Source organism: Anolis sagrei, chromosome 1 (assembly GCF_037176765.1).
Source record: "Anolis sagrei isolate rAnoSag1 chromosome 1, rAnoSag1.mat, whole genome shotgun sequence".
Lineage (NCBI taxonomy): Eukaryota > Metazoa > Chordata > Lepidosauria > Squamata > Dactyloidae > Anolis > Anolis sagrei.
In genome coordinates this window covers 266,732,781-266,759,892 of record NC_090021.1, presented here as the reverse complement: position 1 = coordinate 266,759,892, position 27,112 = coordinate 266,732,781, and the positions used below count along the sequence as shown (strand labels likewise).

The 27,112-nt window shown below is 44.2% G+C and overlaps 1 protein-coding gene across 1 annotated transcript; it reads left to right on the top strand.

The window, feature by feature from the left end:
* FGF4 (fibroblast growth factor 4) lies at nucleotides 1–21,350 on the top strand. Its single transcript, XM_060754910.2, is given in 5 exon segments — nucleotides 1–100; nucleotides 103–238; nucleotides 240–394; nucleotides 5,581–5,684; nucleotides 20,772–21,350. Coding segments are annotated over 5 exon segments (672 nt in total). The 3' UTR covers nucleotides 20,949–21,350.
* Nucleotides 21,351–27,112: the final 5,762 nt, after the last annotated feature.

The window sequence follows — 27,112 nt, the reverse complement described above, 5'->3', positions numbered from 1 at the left end:
ATGTGGCCCAGGATGAGGGGCCCGCGGGCGTCTTGTGGGCCCGCCCTGCTGCTGCTGCCCTTGCCGCTGTTGCTGGCCCTGCTGGCGCCCTGCCTGGCTCCGCCCGGTGCGCGCCCGCCTCGGCCTCGGCCCTGGCCCTGGCCGCCCCGCCGCTCAACCAGACGCTGGAGTGGCGCTGGGAGGCTCTCTTCTCGCGCTCCTTGGCCCGGCTGCCCAGCGCCGCGGGAGGAGGAGGCGGAGGGGGGCGCGGAGCGGAGGGAGGCCAGCCGCGACGGGGACTATCTGCTGGGCATCAAGCGGCTCCGGCGCCTCTACTGCAACGTCGGCATCGGGTTTCACATCCAGGTCCTGCCCGACAGCCGCATCAACGGCATCCACAACGAGAACCGATACAGTAAGTCCGCGCCGCCCTAAGGGGCAGGGTCTCCACTGGAGTCACTCCTGCCGCTCCTTCCGTACCGCTTTCACTCCCATGGCATTCTGGGAATTGGCGCTCCTGACGAGGTCTTGGTCGACGTCTGCCAAAGAGAGCTAGGGACTCTCCCGACTCCAGAGCAGTCAAAGGCTGGAGCTAAACCAGGCCTGGGCAAACGTGGACCCTCCCTCCAGGTGTTTTGGACTTCCACTCCCACCATTCCTAACAGCCTCAAGCCCTTTCCTCATTTAAGCGGCTGAGGAGGAAAAGGAAAAGGCCTGAGGCTGTTAGGAATAGTGGGAGTTGAAGTTCAAAACATCTGGGAGGGCCCAAATTTGCCCAGACCTGATCTAAACTGCCCCATATCGCAAAATCTGATCCCAGATTATCATCCTGCGGAGGCTTCTCTCACATCCCGCATGGGAAGCTGGAGCTGACAGATAGGAGCTCACCATGTTCACTAGATTCGAACTTCCAAGCTTTTGGTCAGTAGGCTTGCCGGCACAAGGGTTTAGCCCCTTGAAAGCATCAGACATCCCCTGGGCAACGTCCTTACAGACGGCCAATTCTCTCACACCAGAAGCGACTTGCAGTTTCTCAAGTCGCTCCTGACACAAAAAAATCCCAGATTATCTCTTTTCAACTGGATTATATGAGGCCCTTTCTACACTACCATATAAAAACCAGATTATCAGTGTAGACTCCCATAATCCAGTTCAAAGCGGATCATCTGGGTTATATGGAAATGTAGAAGGGGTCTGAGTCCACGCTGCCAGAAAATTTGGGATAAACAAATAATCTGGGACAGGGCCGTAGCCAGGATTTTGATTGGAGGGGGCTGAGTTTGATTCGGGAGGGGGGAGGGGGGCTGAGGATCTACCCTAGCAAACCTTTTGTATCGTTATCCCAAAACCCCCATGCATATGGGATACATTGAGCATGGTGATCCGATCATGATATGAATAAACATAACAGTTTAAATAACGCACCAGTAAGGTCTATCTCGCGGACCACCCTGAGAATTTCGGGGGGGGGGGACTGAAGCCCCTCAAGCCCCCCACTTACCCCGGCTACATGCCTGATCTGGGATCAGATCCTGGGATATAGGGCAGTTTAGATCAGGCATGGGCAAACTTCGGCCCCTCCCTCCAGGTGACTTAAAGAGAAGTAAACAGTCTGTATTCAGAATCCCTGAGCCCACTAGTGTGTGTGGTGGGGGAGGGGGGAGAGAGAGTGTGTGAGTGAATGAGAGAGAGAGAGGGAGAGAGAGAGGGAGAGAGAGAGAACCCTGGGAAGGACGGGAGTGTTCATCGTAAACCAGTTGCGCAAAGGGGTTTTTAGTTTTTCGGAGAGGCTGTGATGTGATTTGTTCTCAGGGTGGATCAGTCATGGGAGTCGTCATTTGGTGACAGGATCCCATAACATCGAGCCATGGCAGTAGAAGGGTTGTCAAGCTGCATTGCTTCTACAGTGGTGAATGGATGCGCCCCTGAAGAAGCGGGAGCTTTCCTTTCCCAAGAAGAGGTTTTGAGGAGAAGCTAGGAAGGGAACTGTCCCCCCGCCCCCTTCTAGAGCGTATTGACCTTCAAGGAAAGATGCCCACGCGAGAAAGAGAGAGCGAGCTTGAAAGAGAACCAGAGAAGCCAGGGTCGAGGTAAACACCTGGTCTCAAAAGCTCTGCTCCGGATGCCCTCCTTAGAAGGATCCGGCCTCCGGAAACGGAGAGGACTGCCAGTCCCTGTGTCCCAGCCGTCAAATTTAGGAGTGGATAGAAGGCAAGGCTGCTTCACCTCTCAAGGTTTCTCTGCCTTGTAAACACTCCAACGAGAAGAGTCTGTGGACATGAATGTGGGACAGGTGTGTGTTGGGGAACAGAGCAATCCCCATGTGGATTGTAAGGAGGGAGGACTGGCAGTGTGCTCCTCGACCTTTGCAAAGACCTCCAGCAAAGGGGTTGTTGTAGGTTTTTTGGGCTATATGGCCATGTTCTAGAAACATTCTCTCCTGACATTTTGCCTGCATCTATGGCAGGCATCCTCAGAGTTTGTGAGGTCAGGAGAGGATGCTTCTAGAACATGGCCACATAGCCCGAAAGACCTACAACAACCCAGTGATTCCGGCCATGAAAGCCTTCGACACTACCTCCTGTCAGTTTCATGAGGTTTGCTTACACCAAAAAGGCCCTGCTCGGCTTTATTTACTCTACATCTTGCAAAGAACGATAGTAAACAAACAAGCAAACTCCCTCCCTAGTCTTGAATCCTATTATTTTGGGATAAAAGAGGGGTAGAAAAACCAATAAAGAAGTAAAACAAATAGCTAAGGAGGGATTCCAATGTGTCAAGTGTCAATTGAATGGATTAAGGAATTCTGGGCTGCAGCTCATTGTTCAAGTAGAACCATCAGGCTCATAGTATAATGCTTAAATCTCTACAGCAGGCATGGTCAAACTTTGGCCTTCCGGGTGCTTTGGACTGCAATTCCCACAATTCCTAACAGCCTGGGGGGAAGGCCTGAGTCTGTTAGGAATTGTGGGAGTTGCAGTCCAAAACACCCACCCAGAAGGTCAAAGTTTGCTTATGCCTGCTCTACACTATGCTGTCTGCCTGTAATGAGTACAAGCAGGAAATGTTAAACCAAGTGCTACACTTAGAGATGATTCATTTTGTATTCTGGATCAAATTGTGTAGCACCATTTGAGTGTTTGAACAGGACTCTGGGAGACCAGGGCGCAACTCCCAGCTTGATTGTGGAAACCCACAGACTGACCTTGAGCAAGTCATACTCTCTCAGCTTCAACAGAAGGTGGCAAACCTCTTGAATCAATTATGCCAAGAAAATGGCAATAAATCAGAGTCAACTTGAAGGCACATAACACAAGAGTAAAATATTTGCCCACCAGCAGCAAATATTGCTCCTTTCTCTATGTAAGAACATCAAACATTTTTTTAAAAAAATAGTGGTATTCACAAATCCTACACTTGGTGATACAGGTGTTCTTTGAACCTGTGGAATTTGGACAAAATAGCCCATTTAGAGCATCCTTACCTCTGAATTCAAGATGTCTTACAGAAAGGATAAAAATGTGATACCCTCTTCTGATCATTAAACCCTCTTCTAAGCATATGTTACATTAGCTTAAAGGAAGACCTATTCTGCTGCTAACAACAACAACAACAATAAGGCTGACATGATATGAGGATTTAAAGATCAAACTGCAAAGACTCTGGCACAAGCCAGTAAAGGTGGTCCCAGTGGTGATCGGCACACTGGGTAAAGTGCCTAATGACCTTGGCCTGCACTTAAACATAATTGGCATTGACAAAATTACCATCTGTCCGCTGAAAAATACCACCTTACTGGGATCTGCATGCATTATTCACCAATACATCACACAGTCCTAGACACTTGGGAAGTGTCCAATGTGTGATTGTGGGGGAAAAGTATAGATCATCAATGCTGCAATCCCAGGTGTCAGTAGAATTGAGAGAAGTAAAGATGACACAATAAGAGGATTTAAAGATCAAACTGCAAAGACTCTGACACAAGCCAGTATAGGTGGTCCCAGTCGTGATTGGCACACTAGGTGCAGTGCTTAAAGACCTTGGCCTGTACTTAAAGACAATTGGTGCTGACAAAATTACCATCTGTCAGCTGCAAAAGGCCACCCTACTCAGATCTGCATGCATTATTCACTGATACATCACATAGTCCTAGACACTGGGGAAGTGTCCGATGTGTGATCCAATACAACAAACAGCATAGTGATCTTGTTTGCTGTGTACTAATATTGTTGTGTTTCTAATAATAATAACAACAACAACAACAACAACAACAACAACAACAGTCCTAGAGTGATCTTGTCTGCTGTGGACTCATCTTGTTGTGTTTCAAATAATGATGATGATAGTGATGATGATGAATCAGGCTTTTTCCACTGCTGCAATGCCTCTAGATTGGCTGTGACTAGTTTCTCATATATCCCTCCTCTTTTTTTGCAATTGGTTTTATAAATAGATAATTTGGGATTCAAGATCCCACAGAGGCTGGGACTGTCCACCGAAAAAGCATCTGTTCGTGACTTAACCCCATGGCCCCATGACTCTAATTCTAACTGCTATCCAACTGAAACAATAGGACTTGCAAGGGAGGGCGGGGGTTCAAGACGGCAGCACCATGACAAATGTCTCATGTTTCATCCTGAAGCATACTGTCACTTATTTTAAGCAGGACAAAGTGAGAAGCACGGTTAACCATGAAAACAGAAAGAAAACAAACCCTAACTTTAACCATAGTGGATTTCATTTCAGGAATGGGAGTAGTAAAGTTTTGTTGGATAGATCAGCATAGTGAGAGAAAAGGCTCTTGAACTCTAGTATAGAAGACCAGACTGAAGTCTAAGGAGATGGAGGGCAACAAATCAATCAGGGTGAATGGGTTTAGTCCTGTATTTCCCAAATATGGTCTGCAGCCTCACTATTACTATACTGTTGCAATGAGAGCGACTCCTCTCGCAAAACTCTCTTATAGTGCCAAGGTTTATTAAGTATGATTTTCTGTAGATGAGCAGATGGTGGCTAGGCTACTGGATGGCATATATTAAGTATCAGAAACTAGAGCTGATGTGGTCTATCCAATGCAATTTTCTGAATTAGCACCCCAAATAACCAAACCAAATCTAAAGTTGACCAAAAACTGATTCGTAACACTTTTGGTGCTAATGTTGGAGAGTGGTCCCTGGTCAAAGTGGTCCCTGATCAAGTGGCCCTGTTCAAAGTGGTCCCTGGTGAAGTGGTCCCTGGTCAAAAAAAGGTTGGAAACCACTGGTTTAGTCAAACATATATGACGAGAACAACACCAGTTGGAGTGGACACTCTTCAGAACTTGCTATAAGATAATGTATATCTGGGTTGCTGTGAGTTTTCCGGGCTGCATGACCTTGTTCCAGAAGCATTCTGGAACAATGACATCCTGACATTTTACTCACATCTATGGTGAAACATCAGGAGAGAATGCTTCTGGAACATGGCCTTACAGCCTGGAAAATTCACAGTAACTCAGTGATTTCAGCATGAAAGCCTTCGACAATACAACAGAATGTATATCACTATTGTGTATGTGTGTATTTCTCAGTTGGTTCCTTAAACATTGTTATTCTCTTATAGGTTTACTGGAGATTTCTCCTGTGGAAAGAGGAGTAGTGAGCATCTTTGGTGTTAAAAGTGGACTCTTTGTAGCCATGAACAGTAAAGGCAAACTATACGGATCTGTAAGTAGTAACTATGGAGTTGGTCAGCTACATCTCTTCTATGTTGTCAAAAATGTGTGTATAAACTGAAACCCTTCTTCATTTTGAACACTTATCTAGAATCTTCTCAGAAGATCTAATGTAAGAACTGGTGCATTAAAAAAAATAATTGGTGAACAGCATTGGAAAAGTATCATGGAAATATTTTAAAATCAAATAATATTACAATAATTGGATAGTGTGAGCTTACAGAGAAAACACAAATGTTGAATTTAGAAAAGCATCCTATGTTTGAAGGGAGATTTTGTGAATAGTAATCCAAAAAATGTAACTTTTCTTAGGTGTTTCAAAACAATCTCTGTGTTGTGGTCTTGCATTATGGTTGAATGAGCATTAGAAATGTCACAAGAAAAGGAAGGCAACATTTTCACCTGAATATTCTACACCCTCAGCAGGAAATCACTTTGCAGATCCCATTGCAGTCAAGAAAATTTTGTTAATGCACAGATGCAGCAAAAGCCATGATAATTGTCTGTTTTGGCAAGTGAGCTAACAATATTCAAGGAGATGCTTGCACGTATCTTGGCTCCATCACCCTTTGGCATCAAAGGCTAAAGACCTTGTAAAATGACAGCTCCCATAATTCCATAGCATTGAGCCACGGGAGTTGAAGTGGTGTCAAATTGCGTTAGTCTTATGGTATAGATGCATGCTCAGTTAGACTCTGCTGGAGACTGCTTCAACTGTGTAGTGATCAATTGTCCTGGTCCAACACAAGTATCTGTTTCCATAAAAGGCACAGCCAAGACAGTGACCCATCCAGAAAGGAAGTGGTCTTCCACTGATATACCCTAAATATCATAGTAGGAGAACAAACCTGTCAGGAGAAATTCACATCATAAAATAAGGAGCAAGTGTTACAGTACAGTACACCTTCTCTTTGGGTGTGATGTTAAAGCAGTCGGGGCAGGAGGGAGCTAAGATAACCACATGGGGGGGGGGGGGATCAGAATTGCAGCAAGCCTAGCTTGTCATAGAAGCCAAAACCTTTTGAACGTTGCTTTTCCATGCAGCTCTTTCCATATATGGGGCTGCCTAAAGATGGATGTCTGCAGATGGAATGTGCCTCTGTTAGGTGTATCTACACTGTGGAGTTAATGCAGTATTGCTTTTTACTGCCATAGTTCAATGCTATGGAATCCTGGGAGTTGTAGTTTTACAAGATCTTTTGCCTTCTCTGTTACAAAGTGCTGGTTCTTCAAACTACATGGCATTGAGCCATGATTGCAAAAGTGGTGCCAAACTGCATAATTCTACAATGTAGGCATAGTTATGCCAATATAAGTGCACCAACAATGTACCCACTGTAAACTCTGAAGTTAACTGCAGCTTACCAATAAAAGGAGATCTTGCCCTTTCTTCTCTGGCTACGAAACCAACCTGCAATCATTTTCCAATAGGAGGAAAAAAGTCCAAGTGGTGTATTCTGTTGCTACTCGTTAGCATCAGAACTACATTGAGGAGGGAAGGACTTCTACTCCTCATTCAGAGAGAATCCTCTTCCCTGTGTCAGCATTTAAATTCTTAAAAATTAAAAATCTGATCTGCCTGAAAGCTATGAACACATATAGTTTGCACTCCGCAATCAGATAATTTTAAGTATGAAAAAAGTTTCTGATCGCATCATGAGCTACTGAATATAGAAACTCAATTGTTATGTTTGCCCATACTTTGGAAATATAAAATCAGGGTTTAGAGGGTTAAAGTACCACATTTTAGATTCACCAGTGTAAATACGTCATTTGCTATTCAGTAAAGGTAAACCTATTTCCTCTAAAGCTTAGCTGCACTCCTCACAGAAACGTAGGGGTGAGTTTTTCAGAAGTCATATATTGTTGTGGGTACTGTCTCCTGCAATGCAAAGTATTTTAGACTGGCTTTGTTCTGAATAGGCAACACAGACAATTAACTTTACAAAAACACCTGTTCCTGGTAAAAATAGACATTGCTAGAACTAATTTATGGGTATACTAAGCAAAGCAAAGCAAAGTTTATTGATTAGTCCATTGACCTCATCAACATTAAAAACAAAAACAGAAACGTGCACAAACAAACAACAATCACCATCCCAAGACCCCCACAACACTGAACCAACATGCTGGGTATACTAAATCAGGTGTGGGAATCAAAAAGCTCTTGACATATTGTTGGACGACAACTCCCATACCTAAGCATCATTGTGCTGGGAGTCACACTACCACCACCAACTTCTGGAGATCCACACAGTTCCCACCTCTGTTGTACTACACTATGAGGAGACAGCTATGAGGAGCACCTGAACTTCAAAATTACCACGACAGGAAAGGAGATTCCACCTGAACATTAGGAAGAACTTCCCACCCAACTGTGAGAGCTGTTCAGTAGTGGAACTCTCTGTCCCAGAGTGTGGTGGAGGCTCCTTCTTTGGAGGCTTTTAAGCAGAGGCTGGATGGCTAATTGTCAGGAGTGCTTTGAATGCGATTTTCCTGCTTCTTGGCAGGGGGTTGGACTGGTTGACCCACAAGGTCTTTTCCAACTCTGATTCTATATTGCTGGAATGGCCTCCAATGAAACTTGAAAAACATGCAATCTTTGGGTGTATCTACACTATAGAATTAATGCAGACTTTACCTGCCTTGGCTCAATGCTGTGGAATTCTAGGATATATCATTTTACAAGTTTTATCTGCCAGAGAGTGCTGGTGCTTCACCAAACTACAGCTTCCAGGATACCTTTATTTAGGCACTAACATCACATATATATATAATGTGTGAATTTCAGGGACTAGTTCTGTCCCATCTTCATGGCACGTCAGTGATCAGATATGAAAGATCAATCATGCAAGGTGCTTATTGGCCCTTAATTTATTAATTGGAAAAGCAAATGAGTATATTCCTAGCCGCTTTCCATATGTTTGTTAGTTCATACATGTGTGCATTCCTTTGATCTCTTAAGGCAGGAATGAGTGATTTGGAAGGAGCTACCTTCTAAAAAATGCTCAATCTTGCAAACAAATAGCTAAGTGGCATTTCATTTCTTGAAGTCCACTCAGTTGCTAAAAATAATACAAATCATGTTTATGGTCATTTCCAGCTGTCTTTCTGTTGTGGCCTCCCTATTTGTATACGCTGGTGTGGGCAGGCAGCTCAGTGTAACCATTCTGGAAAGAGATCGCTTTCAAACTGACTTGTCCAAAAGTAAGCAGGGTTAAATCTAAGGCTGTCAAGGGCAGCAGTGCAGCCTCGTAATTTTAGACTCTGGATTTAATGGTCTTATTCTCCACCCCACCCTCTCTCGAGATATCTGTGTGCATTACTTCACCAACTTCAGAATGGGGTAAGCCAGCCCTAAAAGATGCTTCCAATTCCCATTCATTCTACTGAGTGCAGCCCATTAGGTTAGCCAAAGGCCTTTCTGTCGCTTTGACTCTCCGTGTGGAGAGAAAAAGTAGGGTAATAATAATAATAATAATAATAATAATAATAATAATAATAATTTCTTGTAGAAGTCTTGGGTTTTGCTTCAGTTTTTGCACTATAGTTTTGGACTATAATTGTAGCAAATTTGATGTGATGCTATGTCTCAGACAGGCAGAGACATGGCTTAAATCCAACATGATGTAAGCAGGACTGATATGCTAGCTGGCATAGTTATGTTCTATTACATTATTATGGAAACAGTTGCAAAAGCTTGCACAATTCCTTCTACAGCTTGACAGTTCCTTCTACAGCAGTGACATCATTGGATACAGACCTATCTGTCAGAGAAACAACACAAAGGATGTGGTTTTTAAGCAGAGTGAGAGAGAATTTGGAAGTTACTTTTCAAGACTACCACACTCATTATTATGGGTTTATGGTGAAGTGTGTTTCAGTGGTGAATTCTGAAATGGAGCAATTCCAGATGAAAACCAGGATGCTCAACAACATTATAGTGTGGTTGAGATGGAAAAGTTATTAATGAGGAAAAACAGATAAGTTTTTATCTGTTTGCAGTTTGCATTTGCCTGAGCCAACTAGATGATTCCATACTCTCTATTCTACTGTCTTGATTTTATTGTGTGCAAAATACTCTTTCACTTTGAATACGTTTACAGCAACTCTCATAAGCTGAGGACAAAGGAAGAAGGTTGGAGGTGGAATCTAGGACATTTTAAAAGCAGCTGAAATGATTAATTGGGAGTGTCCCTATCAAGTAGGGACAGTTGGAGTCTGTGATATTCAACATAACAGTCCATATTGCCACATCCCCCATATGAGTTCAGCAATGCAAGTGTTAACCTATATTAACATGTAGTAAAGCCATCCATCATCATCTTAATCGATGATTCAATCAAGATCGGATTATCTTGATTGCAAAATGAAAAAATTACTATCAGGCATTATAGCCTGCAGCATAGGGTCCCTGAGGTCTCTCTAAATAATAATAATAATAATAATAATAAACTTTATTTGTACCCCGCTCCATCTCCCCAATGGGGACTTGGTGCGGCTTACATGAGGCCAAGCCCAAAACAACAATTACATGAAATAAAACAAAACCGAAAATGCAAATAATAAACAATAATAACGCAATTACATAAAACAAAAGACAACATAGCAATATAAAATTACAATAAACACAATAAACACAATCACGGTAACATACACACAATCACGGTATATATCTTGCCACAAAATGTCCATTTTTACATCATTAGAGTAATACATATTTTGATTAGTAGCACTGTGGGGCCTCTTAAATCTGATATCTCTTATGGTGTCAGCTTGTCTTAATATGCTCCTACAATTGGAGGATGTGCCACAAATTTTGTGAGGATCTCAGACTTAAATTTCAAGGAAGCATTACATTTGAAAATCTTTTTGATATCAGCCTTCCATCACTGTGTATTGATTCTACATTGTGTTGGATTCCAACCAGGCTGACTTTGAGTCCAATCAGTTTCAATGAGTTGGTGGAGCCAATGTGTAGGCAAATAGTTTCATGGCACAATCCCACCAGTACTACTTTTGAGCCAAGGCTCTTCTACACAGTCCCTATATTCAAAGAGCTGATCCAGAATATCTGCTTATACCAGGTTTTCTGGCAGGGCGGACTCATATAATCCATTTCAAACCAGATAACCTGGGATCAGATCCTGGGATATAAGGACTGTGTGAAAGGGGCCCTAGTCTGCAATTTCTGTATCATCTGGATTATATGTTCCCACTATGAAGCAAGGAAGTGCTTTCTCCAACTGATATATGTTCATTGGATTGCAGCTTACAGTTTTTAATTCTTCTATTCTGACAGAGAATTTATTACCTTAAGTTGTGGTGGTGGCGGCAGCCATTGTCTTGAAAAGAGGATTAGGCAGACTCATGAACAGTGTCATGATGGGGTCAGTTTACATGGCCAAACTTCTTGGACTTTTTGATTAGCAGAGGAGCTGATGTTATCTGCATTCCCACCTGCAGCTTTTCTGTTCCCTCTGAAGCATTGCTCCAAATCTTATAGTAGTTGGGAGAAGGGAGGAAAAGGTTCATCACCATTTTTAAAGGGATCGAACAGCAATATTACTGTTCTCCAATCGAGAGACTACAGCTGCCCTCTTCTCATTGGGCATTTGAGTATCTATAAGGGTTATTTAGGAGTCTGTCCCACAAATGCCATAATAGAGTAGGAGGCATATTATCCAATAATAAGGGCAAAATCTTGAAATCTTCCTTTGAATCCATGATTTGCTTTTTGTTTTCTTCAAATTCTTCTTGACATAAGGCGAAGAAATCCCTCTCTCTTTCATTTTCAAGGCAGCTGCCCAAGGATTTTCCATGCTTGGAAATATCCTAGGGGCTTTACTGTTGTAAATGTAAGAAGAGACTTTCCCCTCCTCCATCCACACTCTTAAGCAGTTGATTAACTGAGTTTAATATGGAAATTTAAATAAATAATAGAATATGGATCTGTTGCTAAAATGAGGTTAGAAACCTGCCTCTACATGTATTTGGAAAGTGAATCCTATATCAGAAAGATTTATATTTAGACCCCAATTGACTGATATCTGGGAGAATCTACTTAAAAGTGGATTACACAATCCAACAATAAAAGGGCACTTGTCGTTATGGAGTTAAACATGTGTAGATGGCGAGTGATATAATAAAGGGTCTAGAACAGCTTCCCCATTTCTGGCTTAAGTCATTCTTAGACACAATGTATAATGAGAATTAGAGTCAAAAATATTCATAATGGTCACAACCATTATAAAAGGATATGGTAGAACAGCATTTCTCACCCTGAGGGTCGGGACCCCTGAGAGGTCACAAGGGGGCTTCAGAGGGGTCACGAAAGACCATTAAAAACATATATTTCTGAAGATCTTAGGAACCCCTTTGACAGAGAAGGCTGAAGAGTTCTCCGCCTGTTCTTCTCTTCCTTTTTGGAAACAGAGGCGAATCCTCCCACCAAAAGCCCTCCTCCACTGTGATTGGCAAGCCTATCAGCTGGCTTCTCAGCCAAGGGAAGGGCAGTTCCTCAGACTCCAACCAGAGGAGGGGAATGCAGGCATGCTCTTCGCATGGCAGCGTGGTGCACGTGCGCAAGCAAGGGAGAGTGTGTGAGGCTTGAGGAAAGCTTGCACTAGTGAGTCACTTCAAGGCATGGGGGTTCTATGTGGGAAGTTTGGCCCAATGCTATCATTGGTGGGATTCAGAATGATCTTTGATTGTAGTTGAACTATCATTCGGCCTGCAAGAACAGGAGAGGATCGGCGTCCTGGCTGCCTCGCCTCCACACTGGTGAGATAAGCAAGCCAGGAAAGGAGGCTTTAAAACCTCTGCCTCCCAGCTGCACCTTACTATCATCCTGCCTGCTTCTTGAGAACTTGAGAACTCAGTGCTTGGAGCTACTCCTGTGAAGTTGCTCCTTCGATATCTATTGGTGTAGCTGCTTCTGGAGAACTCAGTGCTTGGAGCTACTCCTACGAAGTTGCTCCTTTGACATCTATTTGTGTAGCTACTTCTTGAGAACTCAGTGCTGGAGACCGAGAGGAGATAGACAGACAGACCGCTGTTGTTGCCGCTGCTGCGGTCGCCCTTGCCGCAGCGAAATTGCTGCCAGAGTCCATCCCCTCCTCAGAGTGCTGAGGAGGGACGTGTCAGGGCCGGTGCTGTTGCCAAAGCCGCCTCTGAGGCCGCCGCTGCGAGCGCCGCGTGTTCCAGCTGGGCCTTTACCGCCACTCTGCCATCCAATTGGGCCGCGGCAAAGCTGCCCCCGGGAGGGGGCAAGCAACCGGGTGAGAGCTGCTGCCGCCATTGCTGCTGACACTGCTGACACTGCCACCACCATCATCGTAGCTAAGGCCACGGTGGGAGCCTTCCCCTTCTCAGGGAGCTGTGAAGGGTGAGTAGCCCCCTGCCCGGCCGGTGCTGCTACCGCGGCAATTGACGCGACCCTTCAATAACCCCAGCCGGCGTTTGGCCTCGATTCCATCGGCCGCTAGTGCCTCTGGCCTGGTGTCCTGCAGGGCCTCCGTTGTGGAACTGTTGCTGTGGTCCTTGGCGCGCCTGCCCCGCCAACCCTTCGCGGCCCCAGTAGCTGCCGTTCGACTTGGCGCTTGGTTGGGCCTCCGGCGCATCGGTCTCCCGTGTGCTTGCTGCCTGCCGTGGCCCGACGCGTTGGCCCCGGCTCTGCCGGACACTTGGTCGTCCCTTCCTGTCACCCACCCGGTGCTCGGTCATCAGCCCGGCGTTCCGGCTCCGGCCCAACAATTAAGGACGTCCGGCCTGGCGTTCAAGGGAGTTCTTCATTGCACCGGTTCGCTGATCTGCCGTTTTCCAGCGCCCCAGCTCCTCCATCCCTCTGGGAGTAATCCGCCGCCATTGCTCGAGTTTTTATCATCTCGCCGGGCAACCCACCAAATCCGGAAAACCGTGTGGGCCATCCTTGTTTTGGTTTAATTATTGCCATCTTCCGGCATCTCATTGTCTCCAACTTTGTGGGTTACTAGCATTTATACTATCAGCACCTTAACCTATTACATCAGTGGACTATTATTTTATATGAGCCTTAGCACCTTAATCTTTCTTAACCCTGCTATCTATCTTTGAGTGTGCTAATCATTCTTGACGGTGCCAATTACCTCTGCTTTTATTGACTATTATTGTAGTCTATGTTGACCATCTTAATTTGTGCTGACCGTTCCTGATGGTTGCTAACTAATCTTGATTCCATGACCAGTTGGTTACATCGTGTATTTTATTAATTGTTGTGATCTTGCACTTTATGCCATTAGCACTTTAAACTACTTCTTTGTGCACTTAACCAACTATAGCACTTTAATTCGATTGATACAGCTAGTGTTGAATCAGGCCTCCATGACGCACTTTAGTTAACACCTTGGGTTAATTTAAGCCATCGCATTTATTTGTTGTTCTACTGTGTTGTGCTGAAATAAGTTTCCATCTGTATTTCAACAGCTTAACCCTGCCCTGACTGTGCTTAACAATTACTACTCATGCCACCATCTACTTCTTGGCATCTGTTAATTTGGTTGCTAATTGCATATGTGGGTAAGAAGAAATGGAATAGCACGAGGGAACTCGAATACAGCCTAACAGGACCGAAGACCACTTGGAAGGCAAAGCTATGGCAAACTGAAACTGTAACATGGCATGCAAACCGCAATGATCCTTGGTTTATTATTATAAGCATCAAATGCGTCATGGAGGAGGGAGAGGCTTCCGTTAACCGAGGAGCCCCCATAGAAGTCGTGGTGGGGAAGGGGAGATACGGGAAAAGGAGACCTTTAATTCGGCCTAGGGAACGTGGAACAACATTAGTAATCCCAAATCGGTCTCCTGATACGGTAAGTAGGTGTAACCAGGATGGCGGTCCCTCAGGATTGAAAGTGGTGCTGTTGAACGCCAGATCTGTCAATGGTAAAACAACTTTCATCCAGGATTTAATCCTGGATGAACGGGCAGATCTGGCGTGCATCACAGAGACCTGGCTGGACGAAGCTGGAGGTGTAAACTTGACCCAGCTTTGTCCACCCGGGTTCTCTGTGCAGCATCAACCGAGATCCGGAGGGCGGGGAGGCGGGGTTGCAGTAGTCTATAGAGATTCCATTTCTCTGACCAGGACCCCCATCCCGCAGTCAACAAATTTTGAATGCGTCCACCTGAGGGTGGGTGACCGGGACAGATTAGGGATTCTGCTAGTGTACCGTCCACCTCGCTGCACTACAGTCTCCCTACCTGAGCTAGCGGGGGTAGTCTCGGACCTGGCATTGGAGTCCCAACAGCTGCTTGTGCTGGGGGACTTCAACGTCCACGCCGAGGCTGCCCTAACGGGAGCGGCTCAGGACTTCATGTCTACCATGGCGACCATGGGTCTGTCCCAACAAGTATCTGGCCCCACCCACAGTGCTGGACATACATTGGACTTGGTTTTCTGCCAGGGATGGGAGGAAGGTGGCGGTGTTGAGGAGTTATCCATCTCTCCGTTGCCATGGACCGACCACCACCTGGTCAGCTTTAGACTTACTGCACCCCCTAACCTCCGCAGAGGTGGAGGACCTATTAAATTGGTCCGCCCCAGGAGGCTTATGGATCCGGAAGGATTCCTGATGGCTCTTGGGGATTTCCCCGCCACCTCGGTTGGTGATCCTGTTGATGCCCTGGTCGCTCTCTGGAATGGGGAGATGACCAGGGCAATAGACACGATCGCTCCAGAACGTCCCCTCTCAAGTAGCCGAACTAAACCAGCTCCTTGGTTTACTGAGGAGCTGGCGGTGTTGAAGCGAAAGAAGAGGGAACTAGAGAGCGTGTGGCGTTCGGATCCGAGCGAGCCAAACTGAACACGGTTTGTGTCCTTTTTAAGGTCATATGCCGCGGCAATAAGAGCCGCAAAGAAAACTTTCTTTGCAGCCACTATTGCGTCTGCAAAGAACCGTCCGGCTGAACTGTTCCGAGTTGTCAGAGGCCTTTTAAAACCCACCATTCAGGATGGGTGCCCTGATGACGCGGCAGCTCGCTGTGAAGCTTTTGCTCGGTTCTTTACAGACAAAGTCGCTTTGATCCGCTCTGGACTGGACACCATATTAACGGCAGTCTCTGAGGATGTAACACGAGCATCTGCTTGTCCGATTTTGATGGATTCATTTCAATTGGTTCAAACCGAGGATGTGGACAAGGTGCTTGGAGGAATGAGAGCTACCACATGCATCCTAGACCCCTGCCCATCCTGGCTTCTAAAGGAGGCCAGAGGGGGATTGGCCGAGTGGGTTAAGGTGGTGGTTAATGCCTCCCTTCGGGAAGGCATTTTTCCAGCCAGCTTAAAGCAAGCTGTGATAAAACCGCTGTTGAAGAAACCATCACTGGACCCCACTCAATTGGTAAACTATCGGCCTGTTTCCAATCTTCCCTTTTTGGGCAAAGTCATGGAACGTGTGGTGGCCTCACAACTCCAGGCATTCTTGGTAGACACGGATTATCTAGACCCGGCACAGTCTGGCTTTAGGCCGGGACACGGTACCGAGACAGCCTTGGTCGCCTTAGTGGATGATCTCCGTCGGGAGCTCGACAGGGGGAGTGTGTCCCTGTTGGTGCTACTTGACCTCTCAGCGGCCTTCGATACCGTCGACCACGGTATCCTTCTGGGACGCCTCGCGGGAATGGGTCTCGGAGGTACTGCTCTGCAGTGGCTCCGGTCATTCCTCGAGGGTCGGTCTCAGAAGGTGTCACTGGGGGACTCCTGTTCTACCCCACAGCCTTTGTTTTGTGGGGTTCCTCAGGGTTCAATACTGTCCCCCATGTTGTTTAACATCTACATGAAGCCGCTGGGCGAGATCATCCGGAGTTTCGGAGTGCGGTGTCATCTGTACGCAGATGATGTCCAGCTCTGTCACTCCTTCCCACCCGCTACTAAGGAGGCTGTCGAGGTCCTGAACCGGTGCTTGGCCGCTGTGACGGTCTGGATGGGGGCGAACAAATTGAAATTGAATCCAGACAAGACAGAGGTACTCCTAGTCAGTCGCAGGGCCGAACAGGGTATAGGGTTACAGCCTGTGTTAGACGGGGTCGCACTCCCCCTGAAGACACAGGTTCGCAGTTTGGGTGTGATCCTGGACTCATCGCTGAGCCTGGATCCCCAGGTTTCGGCGGTGACCAGGGGAGCATTCGCACAGTTAAGACTCGTGCGCCAACTGCGACCGTACCTTGGGAAGTCTGACTTGGCCACGGTAGTCCATACTCTGGTTACATCCCGCCTTGACTACTGCAACGCTCTCTACGTGGGGTTGCCTTTGAAGACGGCCCGGAAGCTCCAATTAGTCCAACGGGCGGCAGCCATGGTATTAACAGGAGCAGGGCGCAGGGAGCATACAACTCCTCTGCTGTACCAGCTCCACTGGCTACCGATTAGCTACCGAGCCCAATTCAAAGTGCTGGCTTTGACCTTTAAAGCCCTAAACGGTTCTGGCCCTACATACCTATCCGAACGTATCTCAGCCTATCAGCCCACCAGGACCCTAAGATCTTCAGGAGAAGCCCTTCTCTCCATCCCGCCTGCTTCACAAGTGCGGCTTGCGGGAACGAGAGATAGGGCCTTTTCTGTGGTGGCCCCCCGGCTTTGGAATGCCCTCCCTACTGAAATAAGATCAGCCACCTCGCTAATGGCATTTCGGAAAAAACTGAAAACTTGGATGTTCGAGCAAGTTTTCAACTAATTCCGATGTGATGATGTTTTGATCATGGACTAGCAATCAAGGATAACGAATTGGATTACGACTTTAACTATGAGATGTTCCGGTCTGTATTGGTGGCCCAATACTATGTATGTATATGTATGTATTTTTATATTTTATTTTATATTTTTATAGTGAATATTGTATTTTTAAATATGTTGTAAACCGCAATGAGTCGCCGCACAGGCTGAGATATTAGCGGTATACAAGTGTACTAAATAATTAAATAAATAAATAAACTATAAATCCCAGCAACTTCAACTCTCAAATGTCAAGGTCTATTTTCCCCAAACTTCACCAGTGTTCACATTAGAGCATACTGAGTATTCATGCCAAGTTTGATCCAGATCCATCATTATTTGAGCCCACAGTGCTCTCTGGATGTAGGTGAACTACAACTTCAAAACTTAAGGCCAATGCTAATTAAACCCTTCCAGTTTTTTCTGTTGGTTATGGGAGTTCTGCGTGCAAAGTTTGGTTCAATTCCATCGTTGGTGGATTTCAGAGTGCTCTTTGTAGGTGTACTATAAATCCTAGTAACTACAACTTCCAAATGACAAAATCAATCCCCCTTAATCCAACTAGTACTCAAATCTGGGTGTGTCAGGTATTTGTGCCAAATATGGTCCAGTGAATGAAAATATATCCTGCATATCAGATATTTACATTATGATTCATAACATTAGCAAAATTGCAGTTATGAAGTAGCAACAAGAATAATTTTATGGTTGAGGGTCATCACATCATGAGGAACTGTATTAAAAGGTCATGACATTAGGACAATTGGGTCTAGAACAGCTTCTCATTCACTGAGTATTTCACATTATGAATACATGTAAAACAGCCTGGAATCTGATATGTGTTCATCAACCTATGTGTGATTATGGCAATCCCATGACTTTCAAAGATTTGTAGGATTATAGAGTTATAAGGGTGATCTAATCCAACTCTCTGCCAAGCTTGAATCAAAGAAATCTTGACAGAGTTTTCTTAGGTAAGGAATGTTTAGAGATGGTTTTGCCGGTTTTATTTTCTGAAACATAGCATACCCAAGTATGTATTCCGCTTAATTGCTACAGTTGTAGAGAAAAGGAAAAATTGTGTTCTTGCCAGCACAATATTACCAGTTCAAAAGCCCAAAGCAGGGTTTTTATGGAGGCCAATAGACTAGTAATAGATTGGTCCCCTTAAGTGTTGCACTGCTTTTTTAAAGGCTAGATTGCTAGTTGTACAGCAGAGGGAAATGCTCTTTTATGTTGTTTTTGATGATGATGATGATGATGACGATGATGATGATGATGATGGCAATTATTTGGCTTTGTTATCATGAACTATGCTAAGTTATTTCAGTATACAGAGATTTAAATCCATGTGGGTTATTTAAATGCTAGACATAGTTCTGAAGTTTTCTTTACAAGGATTTCCTCCTGATGAAAAGCATTTCTAGGTAACTTCTAAGTGGTGGAGTGTTGGTGGTCCCCAATTGCTTAACCTTTTTCCTTTTAGCAGTTTGCCTGTTCAAAATATCCCTTCTTTCAAAGGACTGTACTCTCTTAACTGTCCCAATTTGGCAGACAGTGCTTAAATTAACCTGTTGCTATTGTTCCAGCTGCTTTTACAGTACCCTGCTTCATTTCCCCCCTTTATTCTCAGCTTATCTCAATTGCTACAAACTGATTTCCAAGTGCAAAAAAAGTTTGTGTTCAAGTAATTCAGCAGCTAAGAGACAGAAGTGGGGTATACTCTCCTCCTTCCTGTAGGTTCGGACAAAAGCTAACCACTGCAGCCCCTCCTGCCTCTTTACACTTCCTCATTAATAAAGTTCTCCATCTTAACCACATTTTGAGATCACTTGGTTTTAATCTGTGAAGTGTTAAGGCTTCATCAGACAGGGCTCTTTCCCATCCTAGAATGCTGCTGAGATGCAGCCAGGATGGAGCCCTCCAGAGCCTATCACATGATGCAGGGCTACTTCTAGTGGGGCTCATTCTGGCTGTGCCTTGGCAGGGTGTTGAGATGTTACCCTGAGAACATAGGTGACTACCCATGTTCTCATTGACTAAGCCAGAGACAGCGCCTGGGGCAGATGGGAAATGCCGTGGGATGGTAAGGAGGTGATGTGGGTTGCTTCCTTGCCATTTCACCCACTTACGGTCCTGTCTGATGAAGTCTTTAGAGCAGCGTTTCTCAACCTCAGGGTCAGGACCCCGGGGAGAGGCCGCAAAGAGTTTTGAGAGGGGCCACCAAAGACTATCAGAAAACATATATTTCTGATGGTCTTAGGAACCCCTTTGGCAGAGAAGGCTGAAGATCTCTCCACCTCTCCTTATCTTCCCTTTTGGAAACAGACGGTGAATCCTCCCACCAAAAACCCTCCTCTGCTGTGATTGGACAGCCTCTCAGCCAAGGAGAGGGCTGTTTCTGAGACTTCAAGCAGGGAGGGGAGAGCAAATGTGCTCAGCGCATTGCAGTGTGGTGCATATGTACGAGCGAGGGTGAGCGTGTGAGGCTGGAGGGAGCATTGCACCAGCAAGTCCCTTCAAGGCATGGGGGTTCTGTGTGGGAACTTTGGCCCAATTCTATCGTTGGTGGGGTTCAGCATGCTCTTTGATTGTAGGTGAACTGTAAATCCTAGCAAAAACAACTCCTAATTATCAAGTCTATTTTCTCCAAACTCCACAAGTGTTCACATTTGGGCATATTGAGTATTCATGCCAAACTTGGTCCAGATCTATCACTTTTTGAGTCCACAGTGCTCTCTGGATGTAGGTGAACTACAACTCCAAAAACTCAAAGTCAATGCACACAAACCCTTTCCAATATTTTCTGTTGGTCATGGGAGTTCTGTGTGCCAAGTTTGGTTCAATTCCATCATTGGTAGAGTTCAGAATTGATTGTAGTTTAACTATTATCCCAGCAACTACAACTCCCAGATTACAAAATCAATCCCCTACAACCCCACCAGAATTCAAATTTGGGTGTATTGGATATTTGTGCCAAATTTGGTCCACTGAATGAAAATACATCCTGTATATCAAATATTTACATTATGATTCATAAAAGTAGCAAATTACAGTTATGAAGTAGCAACAAAAATAATTTTATGGTTGGGGGTCACCACAACATGAGGAACTGTGTTAAGGAGTTGTGCCATTAGGAAGGTTGAAAAACACTTCCTTAGAGGGTTTCTAGCAGCCCTAATTTTGCGAGGGGGGGTGGTGGTGGTGGTTGAGAGAATAGTAAAAGATACTATTACAACGAAGGCACCTCTTTCCTGACTCCACTTCCAAGAGCATTTTGTACATCTGATATCATTTGTCTCCTTCCTTCCTTTCTTCTCATTCCAGAACTATTTCAATGACGAGTGTAAATTCAAGGAGATCCTGCTGCCAAACAACTACAACGCTTATGAGTCTCAGATTTATCCAGGGATGTACATAGCACTGAGCAAAAATGGAAGAACAAAAAAAGGCAACAAAGTCTCTCCTACCATGACAGTGACACATTTTCTTCCTAGGATTTGAGAATTGTCCCTTCAGACCTACCTCAGGGAAGGGGGAAAAAGCCAAGCCCAATGAAGAAAGTGGAAAAGCAATGGGCGGAATCTATGGTGCACTTTTCTTTGAGAGTTTTATGCAAGAGTAGATGTAAGATATTTAAATTATTTAAGTCTGTATATATTGCCAGAAACTTATTTATAGTTCTGATTTATTTTAATTCCTAAACAAGAAAAGAAAAAAAAAAGAAAGAAACACCCCACAGAAAACAAAACCACCAACCTTAAGCTATTGGTTGCACAATGCAGCCTTAGAGGACTCTTTTTTGCATTGTGGTTTATTTAACTTTTTTTGTAAGTTATCACAGGTGTGCTGCTATTATGTGTTTGTTTGTTTTTAACGTGAAATCCGATTCCTATATTTACAATGTTTTGCACTGTTCTCTGTGTTGTACAGTGTTTGTTAGTGGACATGAAATGGTTGTTCTCCTCTCTTCCTCCCTCCCTTCCCTTTTTTTTTTTAAAGAAACCAGTGATACCTGACAGATCAGATCTTAGTCTTTGGGAGGGGAAAAAAGGACTGGGCAAACCATCCTCAGTTCTGATGCCAGCTTGTAGCAAAACACAATGTCTGACCTCCTTTTGTGCAGCATTGCTATTTCACTGAAATGGTATCAGTTTACTGCTGGTACAGAAAACGTAACCTTGGAATACCACCTTCCTAAGCTGTTTTTAGATCTGCTTTTGCTGAACTCTGAACTTTCATGGAGGCAGTCTCTTTGGAGCCCATAGGATTCAATCCACCAAGCCATGGCATAAAAGCCCTTGCTAGATCCACATCAGCCATGCAGGGTGAATCAAGCAGAAAATAATTCTGCAGCAACTAGAATATGGATAAGCTATATTTTGCTTTACTATGAGTTGATCTGCCTTGGACTGTACATGCTCATTTCCTTCCCCATAAATTTCCACACTGTGAAACAGATTATGATTAACTAGTAGCATTTAGAGTTTGGAATTAAAACTACAAATCTTTTAACTGTGATAACACCATTCCCATTTACTAGCAATGTCTAAATAGTGTTCATAAACAGGATCGTTCTCTCTTTCCTTTTCTAAAAGTGATTAAACTCTGAGGTAGGGTAGGCAACTCTAACCAGTAGAAAAATCGTGGGCTACCAAGTTGCTGCTCTACAGGTCTCTTCAGCCTGAGCCAGAATAGCCGCTGGTGCAGAGTGACTGGAATTGAAGTCTAATAGTATCCAGTGGGCTATGAGTTGTCCACCACTATTCTACGTCATGGCCAGATGATTGAAGCTGATGTGTTATTTTTGATGCAATATTTAGAAGGAATTAATATGCTGCTGCCTTCAAGGGTGCAATCCATAATCCACTAATCATATATCAACTTTTCAGTGCAAGCCTGAAATGCATCATTACAAAAGAAATGGCCCCAGATGTTCCTGTTGCTAGTTGAGCTTTCTGTGGACCAATGATCCAAATGGCTTTAGCATCTCTGATAGGTCACTAGGCAGTTCTTTGCTGAAGATAGACTTGCTTATGGGATGAGTCATTCCAAAGACTGCTCAGTCATCATGAGCACATTTCTCCAACTCTTTAGCATACAAACATAATTGAGTTATTTGAACTGCAATGGCTTTACAGTTTTGCAAAAGTGTCTTGCAAGTAATCCCTAGAGTTGGGTTTTATAAGGGGTGTTTGGAATTCAGAATGCCAGAGTTGTTTCTGCAGACATGAAAATAAACTTATGGCACAATTCTGCTTACCTGCTTTGTATGGCAGTGTAGAAGGGCCTTGTGACACTAGGGTATCTCCAGTGTATCCATAACACTTGTGTATTTGCTCTACCAATGCAAGACCCAAAGTGAAGTGGGCAGAAATATGACAGGAGAGAGGTGGAACCGGATGATACCTCATTGTATATTCCTTGAGGTCCTAACAATACCCTTAACAGTGCAATTCTGCACTGTCTACAGAGCAGTTACAACACAAACTCCTGCACATAAGACTCAGTGAAAAGACATAGGGGAGAAAACCTCCACTTGCTCATCCACATCACAGTGTCAGAATACAGAGTATACTGCACGTTCTACCAATATAACTCCCCACCCCCTATTAAGATACATGGGATATAAAATAGTTTTGCAATGTAGCTGTAGGCTTCCTCTAAAAAATCCTCATAACTTGAACTGAATTTTTATGATGTAAAATGGCTTATGGGTTGCAGCCTTAGCATTTCATTCCCTAAGATTACCATGATTCAAGTCTACCTCACTTATTCATTCATTCTTAAAGCCAGTTTCCTTTTTATTAACTCCATAGAGGGTGCATACATTTTCCTCCCTTCCCATTCATTTAGTGTTACAATTCCATTGTGAGAGGGAGCATCCCAAATCTCTAACCCACCCACCCACCCCCATGTAGCCACAAGTATTCCAGATAGCGTTGGTTGCATCCAATTTGAGCCTTGTCACGTTTGTGCTATCTTTACCCAGTGATTTACTTTTAGTAAGGATAATCATGGTGAAAATATTTGCAGACAGCTGTCAGGCTGCAGCACTATATGGTCATCCAGTAACCCTATATTTTTCTTTATATATTTTGTGAATGTAAACCATGTCTTTAAAGCAAAGAATGAACAGACAGGTTTAAGAATGATGGCAGCAGGGTGGAAGGGGGAGGATCGGGGAAGTCTGAAAAATGTCTGCTAAGCTTTGAGGGCTGGGTTTCATTTTTCTTTTAACATAGAAGTGTGGCTTTGAAAGCAGAATGTTACGTTCATCTGGAGATTCTTTAAAGGCAAACTCTTTTTAAGTGATAGCTCACAGTGATGAGACTTGAGTATAAGATGTGCAGCACTAGGAAATCAAGGTATAGGCTCAGGGTGTGCTAGCTGCTTTATCATAACAGTTTCATATAAGTGATGATCATATATTATTGTTGCAGCTGGCTTGCTGCCACTGAGACTTATGACTGCAATGGGCAAATGGAGGCCTTCAAAGACTTTGGGTGGGACCACTTTCCATGACAGCTTGTGACTTTCACGATAGCAGGGTAGCAAATCCATTCTGGATTTTAGTCCCAACCTCATAGGACCTATCCAACTATTTTGGAGATTTTTCCTTCTTGCCACCAACTTATTTGGCTGCAATAAGTTGGTATTATTTATTAGGAGTAAATATGTAGTAAATATTAATGAGCTTCCTTGCTGTGAGTTTTCTGAGCTGCATGGCCATGTTCCAAAAGTATTCTCTCCTGATGTTTCGCCAAACTCTATGACAGACCTCCTCAGCGGATAAGAGATCTGTAGGAAACTAAGCAAGAGAGGTTTATATATCTGTGAAATGTCCAGGGTGGGAGAAAGAACAGGGCAGTAAATAAAGAGCAACACTCAAAAAGCAGGTGAATTCCAGATAAGAATAAATCAGGGCCACCTCCCAACAAAGGATTTCCCCCATGCAGCAACCAACCAGGCTTTGAAGCTGTAAGGCCATTAAATGCTAAAGGCCAATTGCAACATTCACACTTGCCTCAAGCAGACATGAGTTCTTTCTCTCACCCTGGATATTCCACAGATATATAAACCTCACCTGCCTAGTTTCCAACAAACCTCACAACCTCTGAGGATGCCTGCCATAGATGTGGGCAAAATGTCAGGAGGGAATGCTCCTGGTACATGGCCATACAGCCCACAAAAGTCACAGCAACCCAGTGATTCCAGCCATGAAAGCCTTCGACAACACATGAAAGAGCTTTTTTTTTTTTGCAAATCTTAGAAGTGTTACTTTTTTTTCACTATAGTTCCCAGAATCCCACTGGATACTAGGTTGGGGAGTCCAAAAGTAACTTGTTGTTGTGACCTGGAAGTTGTTATTCAGAAAGCTCTGCTCCTTTGGGCATTTAATCTCTAGATCGGTGTGCTCATTCAGTCAACCTGGGGGCCTTTGCATCACATGGTAGCTATACGGAGCCTGGAATAGTTAGGGAATAACATTCTCAGCCTACACCAATCTGCATGGAACATTCTCCATGCTGGCTGTAGGAACTGTAGTTTTCCCCAACACTTGTCCTGTCACTGCCTGAGAGAGACACAGGAGCCTGCCTTACACCAAACCATGGGCTCAATCTAACACTGACTAACCTGCGATATAATGGTCTAGTATTGTCTAGCAGCATCTCTCCAAAGTTTCAGATAAAAATAGTTCCCATTCCTTTCTAACTGATCCATTTAACCAGAGAAAAATGGAGATTTAAGCTGGGATTTCTGCATGCAGTCTTTTCACTCTTGCTGCTGCACCAATACAATATAATTTGCAGATACATGATATTGCATGTGGCCCTTCAGATACTAAGGGATTGTAGCCCTTATAACCCCCCTACATTGGCTGTGCTGCTTCCAGTTGATGTAGAGCTCAAAAAGTGGGGCCACAATGGGGAAGTCAAAAGTGTAGCTGTTAAGACGTGCAAAAGTAGGAGCATAGATCCCACTTTCTAGGCTGTTCTTTAAAATACTGCACATTTTATGAGAGCAAAATGAGGTAAAGGAGATTTGCAAGTTTTCTGATCTCATCCTTGATGAGAAAGGATAGCTGAACACATCGAGATACCCCGTCAGGGCATCTCAGTGCAACACACCATCCTCATGTGCTCTTTTATGAGAGCAAAATGAGTAATGGGTTTTGTGCATAAACAACAACAAAAGCTTTGTGAAATATGTACAAAAATACAAAAACAGTAACTATATGCAAAACCACACTGGCAACTGTGCAAGAAACTCTTATGATATTGGCAATCAGCATTTTCCGGGGTCAGAATGGAATACGTAATTCTTTATATCTTCCTGGAGAATGTACCAGGGTTTCCCTCATCACAGGACAGGAAAAGGGGAACTGTTTTCCCTTTTGGGGAAATGTGAAAGCTGACAGTCGGTTCAGTCTAAAGGGCTGATTAGCAGTGAAGCAAGGGACTGCTTGTGCATGCTAACTGAGAGAAATAGGAGCTCTGAGATGTAACACTAAGCTATGGTTTAATGTTACATACTTGAACCTGCATGAGGCTTGGACTCGCACACTCTCCTCTCGTCCTCTGGTATGATACAACTAGGACAAGTTTGGGATTCAAGTGCCCTACCGGCTACATGAGGACATCTTGAGGGGGGAGGGATAGTGTAAATTCCCATGAATCCCCCAACTTCCACTGCTCACCAAAATAAATAATATTGAAAAATATTTTGGCCATAAAAATACTCAAACAATAACAAATATTTACATCTGGCCATAAGTAATCTTTTCATGGCCAGCCTTCCTTGAAGTGTCAAAAAGTGACCATACTAAATTACAACTGGCCATCCAATGGCACGGTGCAGCATTCTGAAGAAGGAAAAACTGCCATGGTGTGACCCTCCAAGCCTTGGCAAGGGAAGATCTCCATCAAACCTTTGACAGGTTATGCTTGTCACTGTAAAGTAGGGTGGGTTAATGATCTGAGCTCAGCAAATGGTAGCTTCCTAACTTGGCTTGCTTAAACTGTGATTCATTCAAAGAAGCCAGGATTGAATCTAATCATAACAAGAAGAGATTGTGTCTGAATTCAGACATAGTGGAGAATGCTGGTTTAATATCTCCAGTTTAAAAATAAAACCTAAAGCTTCCAATTGTTTTCTCGTAGGCATCCCAGTGTAAGAAAAGGAAGCAAGAGAACAAGCTCATATAGGGTCATTCATGTAATACGAAGCATACATTTTACATTCTATCCAACCAGTTCTCTGGCCTGGTGTCAATGGCATGGTGTTTCCAAATATTATTTCCCACAAGGTCCTTCTGTTACTTTAATGCAGCCGTGTTGCTACTAAAATGTTTAATATGAGAGGTATTAGAATGTGATACTGAGCTTATATTAAGATAGTTGCAGCTATTACTTGATTACTTGAACTAATGAAATTGTTATTGTGAAACATTCTCTTTATCACCCCAGGCCATTGAAGAAAGGCAAACTGAGTGGCCGTAGCCATCCTATGCCCTCACTCAAAGATTGTGCCAATAGATTCTTGGTTCTCAATCTTCAGACAATTTAATGCAAGCAAATTGCAAAGTCTGTGAGTACCAAGTGATCCTGAGATAAGAGCAATGTGAACAATCACCCCTGAGTTGCTTTAGGCATACACTCTGCCAG